This window comes from Gobio gobio (assembly GCF_949357685.1).
Source record: "Gobio gobio genome assembly, chromosome: 18".
Lineage (NCBI taxonomy): Eukaryota > Metazoa > Chordata > Actinopteri > Cypriniformes > Gobionidae > Gobio > Gobio gobio.
The window spans coordinates 6,030,097-6,056,667 of NC_137111.1; the positions used below are offsets into that span (position 1 = coordinate 6,030,097).

Below are 26,571 nucleotides of genomic sequence, written 5' to 3' on the forward strand. Positions count from 1 at the left end.
GGTCACTCTTGTGCGTTTCCAATGGCTTCAGTGGTTAAGGCTCTGGAGCTTTGGGAGGCTAGTTTTAGTCATAAATCCTCGAGAAATCTGAAACACGAACGTCTGGAATGGTTTCCTGTACATATATAAAGCCTAATACTGTCTCTTCAGCCTGAGATTAAACCGCTGAGGATCTTCAGAAACGCTACTCGAAAGGAGGATGTGGGAGGATGTTGACAGTCTCTCACTTAGAGAGTGCATTACTTTAATATTGAAGAATATGTATTCCAGTAATTCACATGATGTAACAGACGAGTGTAGATGCAGAACTTCAAGATGAGTTTCATGAATGCAAAAATATGTAAGTAATAACATGCACTGGCATTGAGAAGGGCTGGGCGATATACTCATGATCGTTTAGAGAAGAGCGTTACCACAGGTGTTTTAATAGCATCCGATTCAAACTTATAAAACTGTAATTTATGAAAAATGGGGTAAAGAAGGACCTCATAGTAAATCTTTATATCTTTTAGATGGTATTTAAAGCTGTAAAATTGAAAACAAAAGCAATAGTTTGTCGGGATAGTCATTTTTTTCTCGAGTACTGGACTGAGCAGTCAAACTATTAATAGAGTAATTCGTTTTAGTCATCGTCTTTTGACTAAAATGCCATTTAGTTTTAGTCACATGAATTGTTTTTAGTTTTAGTCGACTAAAATCTAAAGAGTTTAGTTCAACTGTAAAGCATTAATTTAGCATTTAAGTGTTACATAACCGACTATTACTGACATTTTGGCATAATTGTGTGTTTGACATCAAAAATACACGAGAGCTCAATTCAAAGCGTCAGATAAGTTTATTTATTTAATTTCAAGTAATGAATATGTTTTAATGGTTTTAGTGAACTATTATAACCGTGACACTTTATTGAATAATATGTCAAATAGTCTTGGTCTTAGTCTTTCCTCCTGACTATGAATTAAATGGGAATAAAAGTTTATTTTGTAACCAGAAACGTATATATAATGCGTGACTTTTAATTATTAACAAGCTGGAAATACACTGGGACTCTTATTTTGAAATGCCTTACTATTGCAGTTCAGATGAGATAAAATATGTGTCGTTACAACCGTCTGAATCATATGACTATATAAACATGGTACAGTAAACATTGTGTTTATTCCTCAGCATTAGTTCATAAGCAATTGCATGGCATAAATGTGTGTTATTGATTGATTGAGCCGCTCTGAGCCTGGAGAAGCTCAACAGAGCCGTGTTTTCCCGCTGTTAGATCCGCACGTGTGCATCTGTTACACAGGACATCAGTTCTGAGCAAGCGGCTCCTCCCGCAGTTTCTCCTGAAGCCGATACGGAAGTGACTTAAACTGCAGTTCATGGACTGGCCACTAGAGACAGACTCCAGAAGGAGCAGAATCTCATTGAGCTCATGTTAAAATGCCCAACTTTACAGCACGACACAGTTCATAATCTTTTGAACGGGTCATTTGAATAAATTCAGCTATTTTTTTTTATGTAAACATCTTATTCAAGACGGCACTAAATAAAAAATAACATGCATTTTGTATGATCTTATGACTCTTATTTTATTCAAATTTTCATAGATTCTGCAAGGGGTGTGTAAACTTTTGAGCACGACTGTATGAGAGATTATTAAGATGTATACAACATAAAAGTAATATTACAACTTACACCTGCACAAAAGGACTCACCAGAATGTGTAACTCGCTGAATTAAAGCACAAAGGATTCACACATTCTGTTCTCATCGCATTACGTGTTACCTGTACTCTGTTCGCGTTACCAGTACTTTCATTATTTAAGAGATTCCAGGCATCAATATCTATGTTTCCATCCACCTCTTTTTGGGATATCGCATCAAAAAATGCTGAATGGAAACACCAAGATTCATAAATTCTGGTTTGAGTCGGATACATTTTCTATCTGATACGAAAACATGCGCATAAACTACGATGGAAGTGCATTTACCGAATAAATTCCTTGATGTGCATAAAAAAAAAATATCATGTGACTTTCGCGATGTAACAGTATAACTGTACTAACCAGCGGACTGCAGAGCATCTGAAATGCTGTTTTGGTCATTCAGAAGTGTGTTGTCAAAGATGCTCGGTATATCTCCCTCCTAGAACTGTCTTACATGCGTTCCCAAACAGCACATCTGCTTCTGAAAGCAAGACAACAAGTTTATTGAGACGCAAATCATTTATTATATATGAAAATGATTATATATGGTGGCTTCTGCTATGTCTCTTAGTGATTTTTTAGCGGTAGTTTATCAGGAAGAGACGATTATGTTCGACTCACTGGATGGAAACGGTGCTTTATTCGCAAATGTTTTAAGAGATATTGCAATTTTGCGCATAAGTTTGGATGAAAACATGGCTAGTGACGGTCCCAATACAGTTATAATTTCAGTCAGAGAAAGAGAGGAAGCTCCTGAGAAACCAGAGTTGCTTTATTTTACGACATGCAGAGCTAAATATGGATATCAGACAGTCCGGTATAAAGAGACGAGAAACACTGACTGATAAAATAAATACACGATTGTGATAGCCTATATGATTTTTCAAGCGGTCGTATTTTATTCAATTTTGCGCTTAAAGGGATAGTTCACCCAAAAATGAAAATTAGCCCATGATTTACTCACCCTCAAGTCATCTGAGGTGTGTATGACATTCTTCTTTCAGATGAATAAAATCGGAGTTATATTAAAAATGTTCTGGCTAATCCAAGCATTATAATAGCAGTAATAGTTGCTCTGTTTTTGAAGTCCATAAAAAATGCATCTGTCCATCAAATAACTGCTCCACACGGCTCTGGGGTGTTAATAAAGGCCTTCTGAAGCGAATCAACGTGTTTGTGTAAGAAAAATATCCATATTTAAAAATGTATTTAATTTTTTTCTATGGCTCTGCATCAGCCGTCCCGGCGCCATCACTTCCGGCGAATAAGGTCAAAATACCGGCGTGATCATAGATATATACATAGACTCCTCATTAGTGCCTGCGCGGATCGGTCGAATGAGGCATCTACGTATATATATCTTTGATCAGGCCAGTATTTTGACCTTATTCACCGGAAGTTATGGCGCTGGGAAAACTAGATGACATTCGTCTGATAAGAGGTAAAAAAATAACAAATACTGTTGGGTTTCTCGCAGAAACCAATGGTTTCGTGTCTTAAGACATCAATGTGTCGCCACGAGCCACAGAGTTTAATAAGGATTCGTATGTCTGTGTTTTTACTCTCATTGCTCTCATACTCTAAAATATCCCCATTGACATCATTATACGACTATCACACTGCAACGGTTGAGTTAAAAATCTTCATTTGTGTTCTACTGAAGAAACAAACACACCTACATCTTGGATGCCCTGGGGGTGAACAGATAAACATAAACATTTTGTTTTGGGGTGAACTATCCCTTTAAGTTACATTCGACAAATCAGACCTCAGGTGCCGTCCAAAATGGCACATTAACCAATCCGGAAAAAATGGAAAAGAAAATGATCACGGCGATTATCGTTTTCATGATTGATGGTCGCGTCACAATCGAGTGCTCATGCACATCCCTACAAGAAATAGTTTTTAATTATTTGAGATGTATTCTGTGCCAATTTGTTTAGCAATACATACATAGTTTCCTGCCTATTTAAGGATTAAAATACTTTAGTAAAACAATAGTAAACACATTTTTACATTGTACATTTTTTTGTTCGAATGGTGCATATGAATGAAAACGATTAAATATAAGATAATTGTATTTATAACAGTGTGGAAACGCCTGATATTTACAGCATTTTAGTGTGAACAACACATTTTCATGCATGAATGACTGCAATGGCTTTTTGGTTAAAATGACTGATTGAAAAAAACATAATGCATATATATTATCTCCATAAATGCTTAATAATATCAATATGTTTAGTAGCTATATCGCCCAGCCCTAGCAGTAAGTGTATGATGTTGTAATATCTTAGCAAATTAATAATAATAAGAAGAAAAGTTTACCTTATTCCAAAAGAATATGTTTCTATAATCCCATCTCTTGCATTTGGTATTGAGTTAGAATATGACCGTCTCAGAAGAGCATGTTAATGCATATCAAGAACGTTTGAAATGATATCTAAAAAACGGACTCGATCAACCATTTACTAACGCTATTTACATTTCTTACGCGTACGTCGAGTTTAGAAACATTTTGGCACTGTGTTAAACGTCATGGATTTAAGTCAGTCATTACTTTACTACATTTTTCATACAAAAATACCTATAAGAACAAACGGCTTGAACTTCATGACACTGCTCATAGAAGAAACAAATGAACATTACCTTTAAGGGAAGATTGCAAATGACGCATCTCCATCAATACTAACATATTGCACAAACGATGAACAGTCCAAATGCACAAATGGCGTGTTAAAAATCTGATTTTGTAATTCATCTCATTAGAGAAACTCTGAATATTACCCTGCTGTGTACCACATCAAATAATGCACATCTGTGAGAAAATAGATTCGCTTTTCATTTCAATTTTGAGCCACAATCATTGTTAAAATGTGAGGGCGGGCAGTTTTAATACTCATACAAAAATAGCTAAACAGACCTTACTCTCACTCATTGAGGGTTGTTTATGACTTTTAGGACACAGTCAAGTCACTTCTGCGCCAGTAGAGCATATTATGGGTCTTGTTTTTACCGCAATCATGATTGATGCTGCTATTGGCGCAGAAATTCCCCATCTAATATTAAAACTAGTGTTTGAAGCGGTTGCAGCCAGCAGAGGGCTCTGGTGCGCACACATTCACACTCGTCCACCGGAGTCTGTGACGTATGAAACACAGAATATGATGGATCTGCTGTGGGTTTCTGTCGCCTGAAGCCCCGTGTCACCTGGGGGTCCCAGCAGTGAACCCGGAGCCGCTCTACAGAAGTCTGCAGCTGCCGAAGGGGTTTTTCGCTTTCTTCGTCCTCTGCTTGTTTGGTCGCAGGTTGATGATCTCACGGCCGTTCAGATCGCCGGCGTTTTGGTTCGGATGAGAGCCACTGGTTGTGTTAAAAACGCCTGGAAAAAAAAAAAGAGATTATTTAAAAATGCACGAGATCATGCTTCATCTGAAGCTTAATAAACTCTGGCAGTGTTGTTTAAATATGAAAAATAAATAAAGAAAATCAATATGAATGAAAGGTGTCAGGGTTTGGATGGTTAACTTTGACCCTAGTCCAATTTTTTTTATTATATTTATATATATATATATATATATGGTAAGACTGAACTTATATATACCATATATATATAACCATATATATGTGTGTGTGTGTGTATATTTATTTATATACACACACATACACATATATATTTTTTTAATTGTCATATATTATATTATATTATATTATATATATATTAGGGCTGTCAAAAGATTAATTGCGATTAATCGCATCCAAAATAAAAGTTTGTGTTTACATAATATATGTGTGTGTACTCTGTTAATTATTATTTATATATAAATAAACACACATTCATGTATATATTTAAGAAATATTTGAATTGTATATACATTTATATAATCTATAATATATATAAATATAAATGTTTTATATATAAAAATAATATTTTTTTCTTAAATATATATATTTTTTTCTTAAATATATACATGCTTGTGTGTGTATTTATATATAAATAATAATTAACAGAGTACACACACATATATTATGTAAACACAAACTTTTATTTTGGATGCGATTAATCTTTTGACAGCCCTAATATATATATTAAAGTATAATTTATTCCTGTGATCAAAGCTGAATGCATCATCATTACTCCAGTCTTCAGTGTCACATGATCCTTCATAAATCATTCAGATATGAGGATTTACTCAAGAAACATTTGATTATGAACATGATTATTATCAGTGATGAATACAGTAGAGCTGCTTCATATCTTTGTGGAAAGTGTGATACTTTGTTTTCTTTGATTTATAGAAAGTTCAAAAGATCAGCATTTATTTGAAATAGAAATTGTCTGTATCATTATAAACGTTTTACTGTGACGTTTGATCAATCGAATGCGTCCTTCCTGAATAAAAGTATTAATTTTAGGGCTGTCACTAACAATTCGTTTGGTAATTTGATATTTTTGTGGTAATAAGCAAAAATCTAAGCCTTTAAAATTACTTCAAATATGTATATAATAACAATGAGGCAATAATATTTGGTTCAAAATCAAATAAAATATGGTTTTATAAAACAACATTGTTAAAATACATAATATAAACTAATCATCTTATGTATATTGTTTTATAACAAATGTCTGCAGAGGGCGCAACAGCGTCAAAGATCAAATCCTTGTTTAATATTGGCCAAATTACATTTAACTCAAATGTTTACTTAATCTTTAATATTTGGATATTCTTTATGACAGAAATGCTACAGCTGCTGTAATTTCCAGCACAAGAACATGTGGCCAATCAAAACGTGAAAACCCAGAGCAAGTGTTTCAACTTTTATCGTGATGAACAGTTGGCATATTTAGAAACATATTGACGAATTCTCCAGTGTTGGCGTAGGTTTATAAATTATTTACTTTACAAATCTGATGAAATGGCGCACATTGCACTCCCAGATGAACGTTATAATCAACACAAACTCTCAGCATATGCAGAGATTGAGTTTGAGACGCTCCACGCATGTAAATGATAACAGTTCATGTGGAGTAGATAAAGTAATGTCACACAGAAGTTCAGTCTTACCTATTTTATTGCTGGATGTGTGAACAACCTCGCTCTCCTCTGCTGACTGCTGCTTGAGTCGCTGCAGATATTTGTCAGCCAGATACTTAAAAACTACAACAAATAAAAAGTGTTATTTTATATCGTCCGTAAAGCACAGTTTTGTGAACTGAAAAGCGTCATCACTCACCTTCATTGACGTTGAGATCTTCCTTCACTGATGTGCGATAGAATCTCAACTTCAGCCTCTTAGCAAGACCTTCGGCCTCTTCACTGAAGAAACAACACAAAGGTTTTTCACATCAGTCTCTTTTTACAGGATGTAAAATAAGTCTGATGTCCCCAGAGTGTGTATGTGAAGTTTTAGCTCAAAATACCACACGGATCATTTTTTATAGCATGATAAAATTGTAGCTTTTCGAGGGTGAGCAAAAAGGTGCAGTTTTTGTGTGTGTCCCTTTAAATGCAAATGAGCTGCTACTCCCCGACCCCTTTCAGGAAGAGGGCGGAGCTTCAAAAGCAGCTCCGATTACCTCACGCACTGAAAATAACTGTTCAGTCTTTTATGTTCAAACCGGAGTTGGACAATGATGGAGAGACTCAAGAAGAAGTGACCACATGTAGAATGAGACAGGACGCTTCTGAAGGGATGGTTGATGAATTTATGAGTTAACTATCATCAAGTCATCGATTAGCATAATCTGTCATGATAATCTATAAACCGCTGGTGTGTGAACTGTTGTGAGATGAGCCAGAGAATATCTGCTGATGAAGAGAGAACAGGGATAGTTTAGTTTAATTACGGTTATAACTTATGTTGTCATCTCGCTTTATGACATGCTATTGCGTTTGTGTTCGTACTGTATTGCAATAAATGTGAAAAGACAGACGCGACCGCTTGAGCAGACTCACAAATGTGCTAGAACAACTCTTCCTTTTCTCTAACGCAGCCCAACATGGCCTCTCCCCCTTTGTTGTGTGTTCCCGGGGGCGGGGTTTAGGTAAAATTTAGCGAATAAGCTCGTTGTAGTCCCTATCAGACGTTTGTTGTAGTCTTTAAAAAGCGATTTCTGTAAGATAAAATATCTCCCTTTGCTTTGAACTTTGTGCAAACCCTCTCTTGCCGTTAAAAAACTACTACTTATCAGAAAGACAAAAATGAAAGGGTTAGTTCACCCAAAAATGAAAATTCTGTCATTAATTACTCACCCTCATGTCGTTCGACACCCGTAAGACCTCCGTTCATCTTCAGACACAAATGAAGATATTTTAGTGTAAAGCTGATGCTGAGAAAGGCTTCAGATAGGCCTCCATTGGCATTCAGTACATTTACACTCCCAAGACCCATAAAAGGCACTTAAAACGTTGTTACAAAGTCCATCTCACCACAGTGGCTCAACAATAATTTTACGATGCGACTGCAATAGTTTTTGTGCGAAAAAAAAAAAAAATCTAAATAACACCTTTATCCAACTTGTTCTTGTCTTCCGTGTGTGTTCCTCCACGACGCATGCGCGAGAATATGACGCAGATCCGGCGTTCGGACACATGACCCAGAAGAGATTTGTTTACAAGCAGAGGAAGACGCGCGTATCTCAGCTGTTGAATTCTACATTGATCGTGCTTTAGGTCTCGGCGTAGTGCTCAAAATGGGGCTTAAGTGTGCATTTCATGGATTCCCGAACGCCGGCGCTGCGTCATATTCTCGCGCATGCGTCGTGGAGGCACACACGGAAGACAAGAACAAGCTGGATAAAGGTGTTATTTTGATTTTTTTTGCGCACAAAAACTATTGTCGTCGTATCGTAAAATTATTGTAGAGCCACTGTGGTGAGATGGACTTTGTAACGACGTTTTAAGTGCCTTTTATGGGTCTTGGGAGTGAAAATGTACTGAATGCCAATGGAGGCCTATCTGAAGCCTTTCTCAGCATCAGCTTTACACTAAAATATCTTCATTTGTGTTCTGAAGATGAACGGAGGTCTGACGGGTGTCGAACGACATGAGGGTGAGTAATTAATGACAGAATTTTCATTTTTGGGTTAACTAACCCTTTAAGGCTGAAAAGGCGTGGGCAGAGTTATTTTTGCGGTTGACCTCATTACAAATGCATTTGTGTTCTTACTGTATTGCAATAAATGTGGAAGACGGACGACAGCTTGAGCGACTCTCAAATGTGCTCGACTACAACAACTGTTCCTCTTCTCAACATGGCTTTTGTTGTGTGTTCCCGGGGGCGGGGTTTATGTAAATTTTAGGGTTAGTGATGTCACTAACCAGCGAATAAGCTTGTTGTAGTCCCTACCAGCCGTTTGTTGTAGTCCTTAGAAAGTGATTTCTTTCTAATAAAATATCTCCCTTTGCTTTGAACTTTGTAACTTTGCAGATGTTGTTTATGCTCAAACAGCAACATCACACACTCACTAAAGTTACAAAAGTGAAATCATAATCAACCTCCCCTTTAAAGGGCATTATTGAGCTCTTACTTCTTGATAACCGTGTCGTCCAGCAGGTCGATTTTGTTCTGCACCAGGACGGTGGGAATGTCGCCCACCTCCATCTCCACTTTCTCCCTCCAGCTGCTGATGGCCTCAAACGAGTCTCTGTCGGTGGTGGAGAACACCAGCACACACGCCTGAGCGCCTGCAGGACCGATCACACGTCACACATCACACACTTCAACACAACACAACACACAAGAAGAGAAACATCCCAGCATGCACAGCCGCACCTCTGTAATAGGCCTTGGTGATGGCATCGAACTCCTCCTGTCCTGCCGTGTCCCACAACATCAATCTGACGTCCTCGTCGTTAACTCTGGAACACATGCAAACAATCTCAGAATTCATATGCATTAGTCTAATAGCTACACTTTAAAGTTTTTCCACTTTAAAGAACATTTGTGGAATGGGAAGATGACCCATAGATGTCCATTAATAGACTGTCTTTAAAACACAACAGTTACATCAAAATAATTGGGTGGAGTACAACATTTATTGGCAGGTCAAGCTGCGATTGAGATCAGTGGTCAGCTTTGAGGAGTCATACAAGTTAGGCATCTAGGGCCCTATCTTGCACCCAGCGCAATTGACTTTGTACACCGACGCATGTGTCATTCCTATTTTGCACCCGCGCAAAGCGCGCTTTTCCCTCCACAGAAGCACGTCGCTAAACTAGTGAATGAACTTGCGCTACCTGGGCGGTTCAGCGCAAAAAAGGAGGCGTGTTCCGGCGCAAACAATCCCTGGTGCTATTTTGCTGTTCCATTAAACAATTGCGCCACTGACCAGAAAAAACCTAGTCTAAAGTCAGTGCGTTGCGCGTTGTTCATTATGCTATTTTAAGGGCGCATGCTTGACCATAATGTACAGCGTGCACAACGCGCATACACTTTGCTCATGTAATCTACACAGATGCAACAGTTATTTTTGCAAATCATAAATTGTTACACTAAAAAAATATTAACACATGAGATGACGGAAATCATTGTGGTGTGCCACGAAGATGTGAAAAAATAGGCATAAATCTTGCTTACAAATGATTCAGGCTAATTGTAATAATTAAGGATAAGACCTGTTTGCCCAATAGTGGCAAGACATATATGTATATAAGGACATCTGACAAATTGGTTTGTCCGTCAAGAACCAGGAAAAAAAATGAAAAACTGAAAAAAACTGAAAAAAACTGAAAGACTGAAAAAAAAAAAGACTGTGAAATCACCTTTACCATAATGTACAACATTACAGCTTCACTTCTCTGTCTTTCACTGCTCTTACAAGAACATCAGTCTCCTCGGCTGTGAACCGCTCCTGGCGTGCGCCTGGTAAATACGCCATAATAATAGCAATCCATAATGGAACTTGCGCACCTGCTTTTACAGGGAATGTTGGATGACGCTCGGATTGGTTTATTCACGTTACGCCCAAACCACACCTATGAATAATGAAGCTACTTCAGACCAACCCATTTTAGATTTGCGCCGGGCGCAAGAGCCATTTATCCCGCCGGGAAAATAGCAACAGCGCCGAGACCCGCCCACAAAGTTACTTGCGCTTCGCGCTTTGACACTAGCGTTTCAGATCGTTAAAATAGGGCCCCTAATGTTTTTCTTCAATACTGGTCATAACTTTTTTAAAGTTAGTTACATAAAAAGGTAGATGGGTCTAATTTTAATCTAAAAAGTAAGACTGGCTACCCCTAATTAACTGTTTGTTGTTAGACTAGTTCTTAAGAAACAGTCTTAAAAGGTCCCATGGTTGGCTCACCCTCAAGCCATTCTAGGTGTATATGACTTTCTTTTTTCAGACGAACACAATCAGAGTTATATTAAAAAATTGCATTGCTCTACCAAGCTTTATAATAGCACTGAATGAGGGGTGAGATTTTGAAGCCCATAAAAGTGCATCCATCATAAAAGTGATCCATACGGCTCCAGGAGTTAATAAAGGCCTTCTGAAGTGTAGAAAAATATACATTTTTATAACTGTATCAACTATAATCACAGGCTTCCGGTAACGACTGTACGCAAGTCTAGTTCCAGTGGAAGAGTGACCTCTGACCTGACACATGACGAGGGATCTCTGAGCCGACGCATGACCTCTGACCTGACACATGACGAGGGATCTCTGAGCCGACGCATGACCTCTGACCTGACACATGACGAGGGATCTCTGAGCCGACGCATGACCTCTGACCCGACACATGACGAGGGATCTCTGAGCCGACGCATGACCTCTGACCCGACACATGACGAGGGATCTCTGAGCCGACGCATGACCTCTGACCCGACACATGACGAGGGATCTCTGAGCCGACGCATGACCTCTGACCTGACACATGACGAGGGATCTCTGAGCCGACGCATGACCTCTGACCTGACACATGACGAGGGATCTCTGAGCCGACGCATGACCTCTGACCTGACACATGACGAGTGACCTCTGACCCGTCGCATGACCTCTGACCTGACACATGACGAGGGATCTCTGAGCCGACGCATGACCTCTGACCTGACACATGACGAGGGATCTCTGAGCCGACGCATGACCTCTGACCTGACACATGACGAGGGATCTCTGAGCCGACGCATGACCTCTGACCTGACACATGACGAGGGATCTCTGAGCCGACGCATGACCTCTGACCTGAGACATGACGAGGGATCTCTGAGCCGACGCATGACCTCTGACCCGACACATGACGAGGGATCTCTGAGCCGACGCATGACCTCTGACCCGACACATGACGAGGGATCTCTGAGCCGACGCATGACCTCTGACCTGACACATGACGAGGGATCTCTGAGCCGACGCATGACCTCTGACCTGACACATGACGAGGGATCTCTGAGCCGACGCATGACCTCTGACCTGACACATGACGAGGGATCTCTGAGCCGACGCATAACCTCTGACCTGACACATGACGAGTGACCTCTGACCCGTCGCATGACCTCTGACCTGACACATGACGAGGGATCTCTGAGCCGACGCATGACCTCTGACCTGACACATGACGAGGGATCTCTGAGCCGACGCATGACCTCTGACCTGACACATGACGAGGGATCTCTGAGCCGACGCATGACCTCTGACCTGACACATGACGAGGGATCTCTGAGCCGACGCATGACCTCTGACCTGAGACATGACGAGGGATCTCTGAGCCGACGCATGACCTCTGACCTGACACATGACGAGGGATCTCTGAGCCGACGCATGACCTCTGACCTGACACATGACGAGGGATCTCTGAGCCGACGCATGACCTCTGACCCGACACATGACGAGGGATCTCTGAGCCGACGCATGACCTCTGACCCGACACATGACGAGGGATCTGAGCCGACGCATGACCTCTGACCCGACACATGACGAGGGATCTCTGAGCCGACGCATGACCTCTGACCTGACACATGACGAGTGACCTCTGACCCGTCGCATATCAGTCACTTTACGTTCGAAAACCGATTGCACAATCAATCGGACCAACCAACACAAGTTTCGAAAAGGAAAATAAGGAATCGATTTTAACCAAATATGTACACTATTAATTTTAAATGAATTAAACATATAAAAAAAGATAGATTTAACAAAACTCACAAACAAGCAGAAAAATAAAAGAAAGATTTCCGAAGGTGCAGTAGGCGTTGCGTAAATTTCCCACCAATTTTAAGTTCCTATAGTTTTTAATCAGCTGCCACTGGTGTTTTGCCAAAAAAAAGGAGGACAAGCGAGAAGCCCTAATAACTTGAGGAGATCGATATGAAAGCACTTCAGGTTTTGGACTGTAGATCAAACTATGAGAGGCAGCTTCATCATCCAGATGAACACAAAGACCTAGACCCGCTAGAGGTGGGCTTGTCCATCAGTGGATTTTACGTTTTATTTTCATGGGCTACAATCGCCTATGTAGGCAAAATTAGTTTGGCACTTCTAATGGTAAACACAGCCATGTTGAAGCCTGCAGTGATGTTGATGGCAGTCCACTCTGCTTATTATTTTTCGAGAATGTTGCACTCCTGTTTGTCACGAAACTTCACGGCAATAAATCATCAGAAATATTGCTGACTTGTGCGTCTCAAGCTCTCCCTTTACGTTCATCCTAATGCCTGTTAGTTGTCCATGGATTGGCCTATATTTGCCGTTGAAAATGGAAACGTCTTTAGACGTGGAAAATCGATTCAATGAACACTTGTCTTAAAAATCAAACAGGATTGTTTTCATAAAAGTGACAGCCATAATGATGAGTGACCTCTGACCTGACGAGTGACCTCTGACCTGACGCATGAGGATGTGGCCATAGCGTAAGCTCAGGTGCAAGTCGACGCCTCTCACAGTTCGTACAACTCAAGCTCCTCCCACATTTCTCTTTAAAAATTCTCGTTTTAGACGGTATTTTGTTTTGCTCTATCCTCTGTGCTTTCGTGTTCATCAATACATCATGTTTCGGGTCAGAGATCACTCATCATGCGTCGGGTCAGAGGTCACTCTTCCACCGGAACTAGACTTGCGTTCGGCCATTACCGGAATCCTATGATTATAGTTGATAAAGTTATAAATATGGATATTTTTCTACACTTCAGAAGGCCTTTATTAATGCCTGGAGCCGTATGGATCACTTTTATGATGGATGGATGCACTTTTTTTGGGCTTCACCCTCATTCACTCCCATTATAAAGCTTGGAAGAGCCATGATATCTAACTCAGATTGTGTTGGTCTGAAATAATAAAGTCATATACACCTAGGATGGCTTAAGGGTGAGTAAACCATGGGCTAATTGTAATTGTTGGGTGAACAAACCCTGTAAGTTAGCGGTATGTTTATGCGACCGCTTTCGCTCTCAGTTTGACTAAGCTTTGATACCGATGAAGCCACTGAGAGCTCATTTGTTCCTCGTTTCGTTTTGTGTGTAGAAACAGTAAACCGCAGATTTCCTCTGGCATTCCCTGCCGATGGACGTCACACGTTAATATAGCTGGAAAGAGACAGTGATCCAGGAACTACACATCTACTGCAAAAAAGCAAGAGGATCTTCTTTTCCCGAGGGGTTGCCTGAGCATCACAGTGTGTTATTTGTCATTTTCCATATTTAAACGCAAACAGGAAGCGTGCTTCTTCAGAAGTTTTAAATCATCAACTCTTGGGTCAAGCGTGAGCTATAATTACTGTAATTTATTTCTGCTTATGTGACCAAATCAGCCTGTGCATAAGTGGAATCCTGAACATACTGTGAGAATTATATAAATTACAATAAGTATATATCAAACGGGTCAGTCCATTTCAAGTGTGTGTGTGTGTGTATGTATATGTACACACACACACACACACACACACACACACACACACACACACACACACACACACACACACACACACACACACACACACACACACACACACACACACACACACACACACACACACACACACACACACACACACACACACACACACACACACACACACACACACACACACACACACACACACACACACACACACACACACACACACACACACACACACACACACACACACACACACACACACACACACACACACACACACACACAATAACATTATGACCGGTGAAGTGAATAACACTGATGATCTCTTCATCTCCTGTTAGTGGGTGGGATATATTAGGCAGCAAGTGAACATTTTGTCCTCAGAGTTGATGTGTTAGAAGCAGGAAAAATGGGCAAGCGTAAGGATTTGAGCGAGTTTGACAAGGGCCAAATTGTGATGGCAAGACGACTGGGTCAGAGCATCTCCAAAACTGCAGCTCTTGTGGGCAATGTTCTGCTGGGAAACCTTGGGTCCTCCATCCATGTGGATGTTACTTTGACACGTACCACCTTGAAGTTTCAACCAGTTTGACAAAAAGTGTTTATGAAAAAATTCCCTACCCTAGCTTTAAAGGAAGCGCGAGTGCAGTTTTACAGTAAGTGCTGTAAAAACGAGTTTCAGATTGCACTGGTTGCAGAGCTACGGCTAGAAAGAAATCTGGGGAAAAGCCTCTTTATTTATGTGCTTAAAAACCTACAATGGTCCACTTGAGATGGATTAACTCAAACTGGTTTATATAACATGATAATAGATACTCTAGTGAATTAAACACAAATAAAAGACTTTATTCAGAACGTGATGGGTGCAACACTGAATGATCAGATTATTCATAACAAAGGAATGATGATTACATCAGTGCAAAAACAGCTTCATAGTACGAGTCTAGGGTTAAAAACAAAACCCAAAAAGTCAAAATAACACTGAAAACAACAGCTCAGACATATAAAAAAAGACTGAAATGATGCTTCGCCTGACACTTTTCCTGACCTTGACTTGTTTGTCCCACTCTGCATTTTTCTTTGTTATTCTCTCATGTAAATAATGTAAGGCAGTTCTGGCAGGTCAAGGTGAATGCTTTGCATTGTGGGATACATATCCTGTGTGATATACTCTGCTTATTACACGTTCTGGCAAACACAGTAGATCACTGGGGTTTCCCACTGGCTTACATACAGCAAAATAATGCATTAGTAATGATAGTATGCTATTCCAAATGTCTTCTTGGATTATTCAATTTATAAACAAATGGGATTCTTCCAGGTAAAAGAGATAAAAATGCAAATTGCATTTGAAAAAACTGAGCAACAAAGAAATGCAGCCAGCCTTAAAGGGTAATCACCGCTGAAAATTGCCTTTTTTTTTCAATAAAACAAAATGGCCTTTCTGCCCCTACAGTAGAAAGACAGAAAAAATGAACACGGGTAGGAAGAATATGCACTGGATATATCGCCGTCCAAGGCCACTCCCACCAGTCTGCTATGGATACGCTTACCAGAGTCAAACACCGCCTTGCTTTAGTAGGAAATACTGCTTAGCAAACTTTTATAGTCTTAATGGTCTCGACTTACATTGTTCCCGGTGCAAGAATTCAAAGAGTAAACGTTCAGTGGGAGTGAGTTACTGTCGGTTTCAGTGAAGATCCGGAGCATTGTAGGCAGCGGATAAAGGCTGCAAAGAGTCGTGAATATGGAGAGAGAGGCGTGATGGATAATCTGAAAAACCTCTGGTGTTTGTAGTCAGCATTTCAAACTGAACAAACACCGTGTTTAAGGCCAAATGTAGGGAAAATACTGAAAGAAACTGCCATCAGTTCCGCTCAACCCCCTCAAAGCAAAACGCAATCATGTACAGGTAAAGAAAGCTGCTGCCATAGTCTTCCATTTTTACCATAATGCGGTTTAAAGAGTAGACGTAAGATGCATTCACGCTAACCGTTTGGGTACAGGGCTTCGCGTGTACCGAACGGTTCCGAATAGTGATGTAAACAGTTAATCGATTAATTGTCGACAAGAATTTACTCGATTAAATAAAATTCATTGTCGGTTAATTGAACATTGCGAACGTGACACGAGATTCTCGCGGGTGTAGGATTACAAATTTATACATTGTTATATCTAGGTTCCAATGTAATAGAATATAACTGAAAACATTATCTATATTTGTGTTTTACATTTAGAAGTAAACATGAGGAAATTCTAAGGAGATTACGTCAGGCTGTGCAAGTGGTTGAGACATTAAGTATTTTGTCTTTATGCACTTCCTGACTATTTACCATGACAAGTTTAGAGCAATACTGCCTGAGTGATTGGATTAGCATCTATGCATTTGAATGGCACTGTTATGCTGATTGAATTACGGCTGATGAGACAGGAATGTTTGGGGTGTGTCCCTATTTTCCTATGTCTCCTCCCCTGCTGTATAATCCCTCCCCTTGAAATGTATATAAAATACAATGTTCAACTGGCTTTAGTCAGACTTGGAACCTCAGCGGAAAGACAGCACGTTTTTCTCCATAAAGAATCCTGCTGAAAAACCTATCCAAGTTTTCCTGGTCTCTACTTCAAGAAACAACAGAAGTTCACAACACGGGCGGCGAGAGATCAGACACAAACTTGAGGCGGCAAAAAAGAAACCAAACATGAGGCGGTCAAAACGGAGTGAGTGTGGGAGCATTTCAAATTAATTAATGATGACAAAGACGCCTATTGTAAACTTTGCGGTACTACGATTAAGTACAACAGCTCTGCGAGTTCGCTAAGATACCACCTTCTTAACTTGCATGCAGCCGTGTTGCAGGGAGGAAGTCTGTTGCCTTCACAACCTACAATCGCTGCTGTGGTGGGAAGGCGAGTGTGTGACCACAGGAAAGGGGAGGGATGGATTTGCGGCATGATCGAAAAAGATATGATGCCAGTTAGCACCACTGATAGTAAGGGATTTCGGGAGTTAATACACTTCATGGAACAAGGATATAATATCCCTTCTTGAGCGACCATAACTACTCACTTGGAAGCACGCTACAAAAACAAGAAGGCTGAGCTAAAAACACAGTTAGCCGCGGCTAATGTGGCTCTGTTCTATATTTGAAGTTTCCAGGTCTAGTAATCTTACTGTTACCTTTCTCAGACCAAGGGGGATTATAAGTGCTGCTGCTAATGTTCAAGTTTTTTACCAGATAGATTATTATATGTAGGCTTAACATAGTGTAGGCTAAGCCTACCCATATAGATTTTTATTTAAAATTGATTTTATGTTGCTTAATGTTTCACATTCAACAGGTGAGCCAGTGCACAATTATTTTTTATGCATTTTAATTTTCTATGCATCATTTATTTTGTTAAACTACATAAATGCCATTATCTGTACTGTATCCCAACTGTTACAATAAAACATCAATTGAGCAATATAAGCATTTTTATTCAGTATATAAGCAATATTTAGCTTTTTTATGTTAAAGACACTATTGATACTGTGAGAAATTTACATTCTCAGGAAAACAGCCTCTTTTCAGTTAATCGTTAGATAAGGTCAATCAACTATCGATTAATGAATTAATCGATAATTTGCATCCCTAGTTCCGAATGCAATCTTTAACAGTTAACAGGCTTGTTTTAAGCGCGGAACTTCAATCCGAGTTCCCACATGAACATATTAAATATTCTGTCCATTTTATCACGAAATTCAGACGATAAATGCCGTTTTGACGCTCTTTGTGACGTGACAGATCACTGTATAAGCACGTCAGTTCGGCGCGCGAGTGAACGCGATCATCTCGTCATAGTCAAAGAATAAACATGAATGAACATCTGAAGGTATATTGAGGATTCATTACAACTGAAACATATCATATGTGGTGTAATCGCCCAATCAGTGTTTCAACGGCGGAAAGACGTCAATAAAACAGCTTGAGAACAATGTCACGCAGCATCACAATGTCTGATGGTTTGTCTAGATCAGACCCTACTCCTCATCTGGGATCAGGCAGAGCCTCTGAAGCCCTTCCTTTGAAACTACATTGATTTGGACCTTCAGCATTTTGGTTGCCATTGAAGTCTATGATGGGGAGAAAAATCCTGGAATGTTTTCCTCAAAAAACTTCATTTCTTTTTGACTGAAGAATTATTTGATTTAGTCGTGGGGCAGTCATAGCCTAATGGTTAAAGAGTCGGACTAATAACCCGAAGGTTGCGGGTTCGAGTCTCAGGCCCGGCAGGAATTGTCGGTGGGGGGAGTGAATAACCAGCCCACTGCTCTGTGTGTGTGTTCACGGTGTGTGTGTGTGTGTGCACTTGGATGGGTTAAATGCAGAGCACAAATTCCACTTCAAAATATGTGTCACTTCACTTGATTTATTTGTGCTACTGTTTGTAAATTGTTTATATGTTCTTATTTTATTACCGATTGTTTACTTTATGAATTCTGTTTTTTGTGAATTCAGGCTTGTGCTGTGTGTAAGCTATTGTGCAACAATTTTTGTTTTTGATAAGTGTCTAAAAAAATGGCCCCCTTCGCCCTCAAATTAAAAAATGGTGACCCCCAGAAGAGTCACCTAAGGGGGGGATTTTCAAAAATGAAATTCAGGGCCTGAATGAATGTCTGTAAAAGTCCTGATTGGAGCATCCCTATAAATAATCCTACATGATATAAAGAAGGCTTCAAATCGGCAGATACTTCTTCCTGTGATTGATGATCGGCTCCAAAAATCCTTATCGGAGCACCCTTAGGGTGCTTTCACACCCGCCTCATTTAGTTCAGCTGATTCGTACTAGAGTTCGTTTTCCCGTTTGGTCGGGTGTGAAAGCAGCAATCGCACTCGGGTGCGCACCAAAAGCGGACCAAACAAGCGTACGAGAGCTTCTTGAAGAGGTGGAGACCTCGCTTTCAAACCAACTCTGGAGCGGTTCGTCTGTGGTGAGAACGTGATCCGACCTCAAACAGACCCAACTGCAAAAAGTACTGATCATTTTTGGACTAATCCAGCTGCCGTAGTCAGCTGAGCTGTGCTTTATGGGATGAGGAAGTGTTTGTTGACTGTTTGCACTTTAGCATGGCAGCTCGCGGACAAAGTTGGAGCCGTGAGGAGATGCGGAGCCTCATAGAAATTTGGTCTGATGACCATATTAGGTCCCAACTTTGGAAAACTCCAAACAGCGCGATCTCCGCTTAAGTGACATTTGCAGTGCATTAGAGCGTTGTTTTCAAGCCGCATCCGCATCGCTTCATTATAGAAACATATTGTTTGCATATTGTGGTGTCTACAAACAATGTAATAGATTATGGCCAGAGACAAAACCAGCAGTTTAGGAAATACGCCATGGCCAATGAGTGATGTGGATGTTGTCATGTGACTGCATTTTGGTTCGTTTCAACTGGTTCGGACCAAAGCAATCAGTGTGGTGAAAAGGAACCAAAAAAGCTGAAAAATGCTACAATGTATAATTGTTTGCCCTTGGTTCGGACCAAATGAACCGAACTAGAGATGTGAACGCACCCTTAGATACAAACATGAGGAAGAATAATCTGCAATTTTCATTAAAGCCCTGTCAAAGCTGTCAAAAGACTTTTGCTGACTAATAAACGTGAATTTCTCGGTCTAGGTAACATGGAGAACGAGTAAACATTGTTCATTTACATACACTACCGGCATCGTTACAACACTGCAAAAAATGCTTTTCTTACTTAGTATTTTTGTCTTGTTTTCAGTCCAAATATCAACAAAATTGATAAGCATTAAGAAGCATTTACTAGACAAGCAAAAGTTTTTGTCTTGTTTTGGGGGTTTTGGGGGAGTTTTCGCTTAAAATAAGCAATCTCTAGTTTGGGGTAAGCAAAATAATCTTGTTTTCTGTTTGAATTAAGATTATTTTGCTTACCCCACTGTCTTATTTTAATCAATAACTTTAACTCAATTAATTTGGAGTTATTTGGAGTATTTGGAGTTATTCCCCCCCAAAACAAGACAAAAACTTTTCCTTGTATGGTAAATGCTTCTTAATGTAAGATTGTTTTTTATATTTGGACTGAAAACAAGACAAAAATACTAAGTAAGAAAAGCATTTTTTGCAGTGTTGTTATGTTGCCGGTAGTGTATGTAAATGAACAATGTTTACTCGAAAAAGAAAAGCATTTTTTTGCAATGAATAAAAAAGCAGGTTGAAAATCTGCATTTGCACATCTGCAACAGCAATTGTGTTCAAACACAGAAACCAAAAGCTGTGCATGAGAACTCAAAGCGACCTGACTGAAGCGTAGAAGCATGCTTACATGATCTGTCTTTCCAGAAAGTCCACCCCGATGGTCTTTTTGTAGTCTTTGGTGAAGATGCCCTTGCAGTATCTCTGAATCATGCTGGACTTCCCGACCGCTCCATTCCCCACCACCACCACCTTGATGGCCACTTCCATGTCCTCCTCCAGCATGGCTGGATCTGTGTGGGCTCTCACTTCACTCGGCCCGCTTTAGTGCTGCTGCTGCTGTAGGATCTTCTCAACTCTAGCCTGGATTAGGACAGTAATTGAAGAGATCAGTTATAATCCCACGCATCAGGGTTACTTAAACATACTTTTGCTGGCAGGATGCAAAACACAACATAATATAAACCCCAAAAGCAGACGTAATCCTGCATCATGAGTAAATGGTCATGATGTATTCTTTTGGGTCAGCCATGGCCCACTTTCTCCATTGAGTAAGCCTGCTGTCCGTGTCCCACATCATGATGTTTCATGGTCCAACCATTAAGATTCATTCACTGTGATTTAGAAGCATAAATAAGCATTCGCCCTCAGAATTTCCTTACTGTAATGTATTTGGACTTTAAGTGCGGTTCATTTCTATTATTCTCAGTGGTGATTGTGATTAATACAGGCTAATGCAAAGATATATGAATGAAATCAGCATAAACTGAAGGAAGCACAACAAATGCCACCATAATGTAGAAATACTAGGGCTGTCAAAAGATTAATCGCGATTAATCGCATCCAAAATAAAGTTTGTGTTTACATAATATATGTGTGTGTACTCTGTTAATTATTATTTATATATAAAAACACACACAAGCATGTATATATTTAAGAAAAAAAATATTTTTTATATATAAAACATTTATATTTATATATATTATAGATTATATAAATGTATATACATGCAAATATTTAAATATATACATGAATGTGTGTGTATTTATATATAAATAATAATTAACAGAGTACACACACATATTATGTAAACACAAACTTTTATTTTGGATGCGATTAATTGCGATTAATCTTTTGACAGCCCTAATATTAATATATTAAAATTACCCACTCGAACACTAGGGCCAAATACAGGAAATACGTCATGCAAGTAAACAGAAGAAGTGTGGATATTTGGACAGGCCCACACTTTTAATATCCATGCACACTATATCTAACGGCTAATATTACCCACAACCCCTTGCTCGTTGCACGAGAATTCAATTAAACTACAAGCATGAATACAAATTGTTAAAAAAAACTACAAACATGGCGGATGTGCGAGACTGAAAGTTAAGTAGAGGTTTAGATAAAGGGGTTTGAGTGATTAATAATCAGTATCTAACCTGATGAAAAGAAGTTTATTCAATGTTATCCACATTATATTTCATCTGCAACAGCATTGTGAACTTTTGTAAAGATATTTTTGCTCATTAATGTTTAAATGCATCATGAGGAGGAGTATCCGCATTAAAAACCCACGTCTGGCAGATCAACGTGCTAGCATGTTTCTCTCTGATAGTAGAAATTTAAATTAAGACGTAACGTAGTTTGTCCCAAAGCTATTCTGCTAAAACTGTACTTTTAGGGCGTAGTAGGCAAACTGGGACGCACACAATAGTTTTGTCCAGTGTTGGGGAAAGTTACTTTGAAAAGTAATGCATTACAATATTGCGTTACTCCCTTAAAAAGTAACTAATTGAGTTACTTAGTTACTTTTTAAGAAAAGCAATGCGTTACGTTACTTTTGCGTTACTTTTTCTCACCTGGGCTGGGCTTGTTTTTGTTGTTTTTTTATAACAAAAAAAGTTATATTTTTGTGCAACGGTAAAGACCTCTTCATACCAAAATGTAAATAATAAGCCCCAGGCTGAGGTAAAAATGCTAATTCACGCATGAACAGTAGAGGGCGCAGCTCTGGATAATGGTAGAATAGGATGCAGGAGAAAAAAGTTTTACCAATATAAACTACAAATCTAGTAATTTTCATCATCAAAGGTCAGCAGCAAGACATTGGTAAATTAAATATAAAAGGTAGATTATGCATAAAAATTGTTGTTTTATTTAACATTATTGGAGGTTTGCATAGTACTCTGATTTTGCATTTGACTGATTTTATTCATTTTGAGGAGGACAGAATCTTTATTGTGCAAGTGAGATAAATAAATGCTCACATTTAGTCTAGAACTACAATAACCATCATGTTCACACACACACACACACACACACACGCCTCTGCACTTATTTTTCTCAACATGGGGGCAGGAGAGCTGTCAGTCAAATTAATGTGAAAAAGTAATTTGCGTTACTTTTTTGAAAAAGTAACTCAGATATTTTGTTGTAAATTTGAAAAGTAATGCGTTACTTTACTAGTTACTTGGAAAAAGTAATATTACGTAACTCAAGTTACTTGTAAAGCGTTTCCCCCAACACTGGTTTTGTCCACAGCAGGAGTCTTGAACGTGAACGCTAAAATGCAATCCAAGAATGCTGGATAGATAGCAGCAAGACTGCCGCTTACATATCGGGTTACGCTAGCAAGGCCTCCCACGTTTCTCCAGGGTAACTGAATACAGCCCAACCTGACACAACAATAGCCAGATCCATGAGTCTCCACACCAGCACTCATCTCCACAGGACATGCTTTCACAAAGACACTGCACGCATACGGACTAAATTAAACCCTATATATCTGTTATATTTAGCTGGACTTCTAATACTTTAGAGTACAATAGTTTATAGATCATATTGAAGATTACAGATTTCCTTCTTGTCGTTTAGATCGGCTTTCAGAACAAAAGATGTATCGCTGTGTTGTGTCTTGACAGGTGTTTATGACTCTGAAGGGCTGTGTTACTGCCATGGCACTGAGATCCACGTAACCAAGGAAGTCTGCGTGGTATACAAAGTGCGCACACACACACACAGAGAGAGTGGCTGTATATGGCAGGTGGAAAAACACCCTAAAATATAAATGTATGACTCTCTACAAGCACCAAAACTTCAGGAGATTCTGTTGTTAGTGGTCAGATTACAAACATCATCACACAACGCCGTACACAGGACTTCATGTGTCCATTTTAGAGATCTGTACTAGGGCTGCACAATATATCGAAATATCGCAATTGTACATATCGCAAGGGCACGCAATATCTGAATGATTTTAATAGGCTACTTCAACATTGTGAAAAGTGTATGTTTTAGGTCGACACATTTAGCAGAGAATAGACTGAGCACACGACTGTAACTTATGTGACTTGCTTGACGTTAAAAAGAGTTATTAAACGCAATAACTTGCGAAAAACAACTCCTTGCAGTCTCGCGCTGTCTGACACACACACCGAAACGTGCGCACAAGCCGTTCTTTTTTCATGTCTTGTTACACACTCGAACTGTCAATGCTTCCTTTTCCCAGAAAGAATGTGAAACACACAAATGATATCATTCTGTTTTAAAAAAAAATTTTTTAAATATAATTTAAATAGATTTTACACACTTAAAGCAATATCGTATCGCATTATTTAACAAGGATATCGCATTTTTCATCAATATCGCACAGCCCTAATCTGTACCGTACTTTGCTTATTACACTAATAGAAAGTGGCAAAAACATTGAGTATACAACTCATATCAAAGTACAATCCATCACCATGTTTTTACCATGGTATTACAAGCTACTCAAATTAAATTCAAAGAATCGCAAAAGAGTACAAAAGTAGTTCAAAACAAATCCTTGTGAGATATTGACCCTTAAATGCATACCTTGGGTCTTTAGCGACCCAGGACGTCGTTCACTCCCCTCCTCCTCCCCTCCATTATTTTTTTAAAGTTAGACATCAACCTTCTTAGTATCCCTCAATCAATCAATTTTAAACAATCTAACAAGAAAAAAATAATACATTTATAATTTAATGCATGCTTTTCCACTAGTTTTTTTTGTCAAATTTGTATAGGGCTAACGACCCGAGGTGCGTTCACACCGGACGCGAATGATGCGAATAATTTGCGCGAAGTTGGATGCTTGAACATTTTGAGTTTACTCGCTTCATTTGCGCGTGACATTCGCTTCACAACAGACACGAATTCGCATCATGGGCGGGGCTTCTGCCAGCGGCTCATTGAGAAATGGCTGACATGGACTGTGTTTACACGTCTTTTTTGTTAAAATCTACTGTTAATGTGTAACAAAACATAGTTTTAAGCCTTTTCAGGCGATATGTAGTTGTTTAAAGCTCAAATATGTGGTTTATTTATATAAAGAGTGCCTATTTGAACATTTTATCTGGGTTTTCGGAGTTGTGAGCTTCAGTGGGTCAACTACTCGAGCAAGCTCCTGATTGGTTAACGCCGCGAGAATATCCGCCAAAGTTCAGATTTTTCAACTCGGGCCATTCGCCTGAATGACGCGTCAAGCCCTCAATTCACGCCGCCTCATTCGAGTGAATCGCACCGCAGAATGTCTATTAGTGTCTTTGCATTGACTTAACATGTAAATCACTCGCGTGAAACGCGTCATTCGCCTCCGGTGTGAACGCACCATTAGAGTGTACTTTCTTTTTTTTCTGCACAATAATAAATGAATCTCTAATGACGAAATAAGTGCAATTCGGCTTTATTCCACAAGGTGGCGATGTCTGATACACAATGATGAAGTGACTTTTCACTCATAGTTACCTCAGACTGAAAACGAAACAACAATAATTATAATCTGCAAAACTTGAAATGGCTCAGCGATTTAATGCAGAGCAAGAACTGAACACAATCAAATATTACTGTCACTGATGATGGATCTGGTGAAGAAAGCTGTCAGTGATCAAAATATGTATTTTGAAGATGTTGAAAACGAGTTTTGAGAATATGCGTGAGATGGCGAATATGATCCAGATGCTGAATGTACTGATAAGTGAGCTCTAACGAGGACAGTGATGATGGTGTAAAACATCTGCTCAAACTGAACCCTTACAAGCTCCAAACGGTAACGAAATATGCTTTATTGTATTCTTCTGTAATTGTTACTCTAATATCAGGAGTTTTATATATTATCGCGACAGGTATAGATCCATCCGTGTTAGATATAGATCCGGGTCGCTAAAGACCCGAATATATAAGAATGTTTGGGGAAATGTTTACATTTAAGGGTTAAGCAGTAATATTAATGAACAACATTGTACTAACTGTACATAGGTTTGTAATTATGCATGATATTACTATAGTAAGCACTTGTAAAGTGTAGGACACTGTAAGATAAAGTGTTTTCAACGTTCTCAGCTAAGAAGTTCTTTAAATAACCGAACCACATTCTTAAAGTAACGTTATTAGAACGTTTGTTCAATGTTATTTGGTGTTTAATAATGATGTTCTCGAATTGTTAGCATGATATTTATACGTCCTCCGCGAAATGTTTTTTTTCCCCTTAAATGTTTTAGCTGTACCCATACACATTCTAAACAGTATTGTTTTTAAGCTTTAAGTAACGTAAATAGACTATTCAATCAATTTGGTCTTTACTAATGTTCTCAAAATGCTAGCACAATATTTATACGTCATTCTGAAACGTTTTTTTTTTTCTGAAATGTTTTAGCTGATCAAATGTTTTTAAAGGTGCGTTCACACTTGTAGTTCAGTTCGTTTGGTCCGGACCAAAAAACAAAACATATAGTCCTGGTCCGCTTAGCGTTCACATTGGCATTTTTAACAGCGAGCCTAAAGTTACCGAACCAAAGGCATAGGGATACAGTCACA

At 39.2% G+C, this 26,571-nt stretch overlaps 1 protein-coding gene across 2 annotated transcripts in view; it reads right to left on the reverse strand.

The window, feature by feature from the left end:
* Positions 1 to 1,563: 1,563 nt before the first annotated feature.
* The window catches only part of rab23 (RAB23, member RAS oncogene family), a 28,187-nt gene continuing 3,179 nt past the window's right edge, over positions 1,564 to 26,571 (reverse strand). Inside the window, exons 2-7 of one of the 2 annotated variants that reach the window (XM_079842871.1) lie at positions 20,861 to 21,093; positions 9,477 to 9,562; positions 9,232 to 9,388; positions 6,936 to 7,018; positions 6,767 to 6,859; positions 1,564 to 5,082 (exon numbers count right to left, since the gene is read on the reverse strand). In XM_079842871.1, the coding sequence (XP_079698997.1) occupies positions 4,943 to 5,082; positions 6,767 to 6,859; positions 6,936 to 7,018; positions 9,232 to 9,388; positions 9,477 to 9,562; positions 20,861 to 21,015 (714 nt within the window). In that variant the 5' untranslated portion in view covers positions 21,016 to 21,093 and the 3' untranslated portion in view covers positions 1,564 to 4,942. The remainder of the gene's footprint in view (positions 5,083 to 6,766; positions 6,860 to 6,935; positions 7,019 to 9,231; positions 9,389 to 9,476; positions 9,563 to 20,860; positions 21,094 to 26,571) is intronic. The other variant, XM_079842872.1, reaches the window with a different exon arrangement.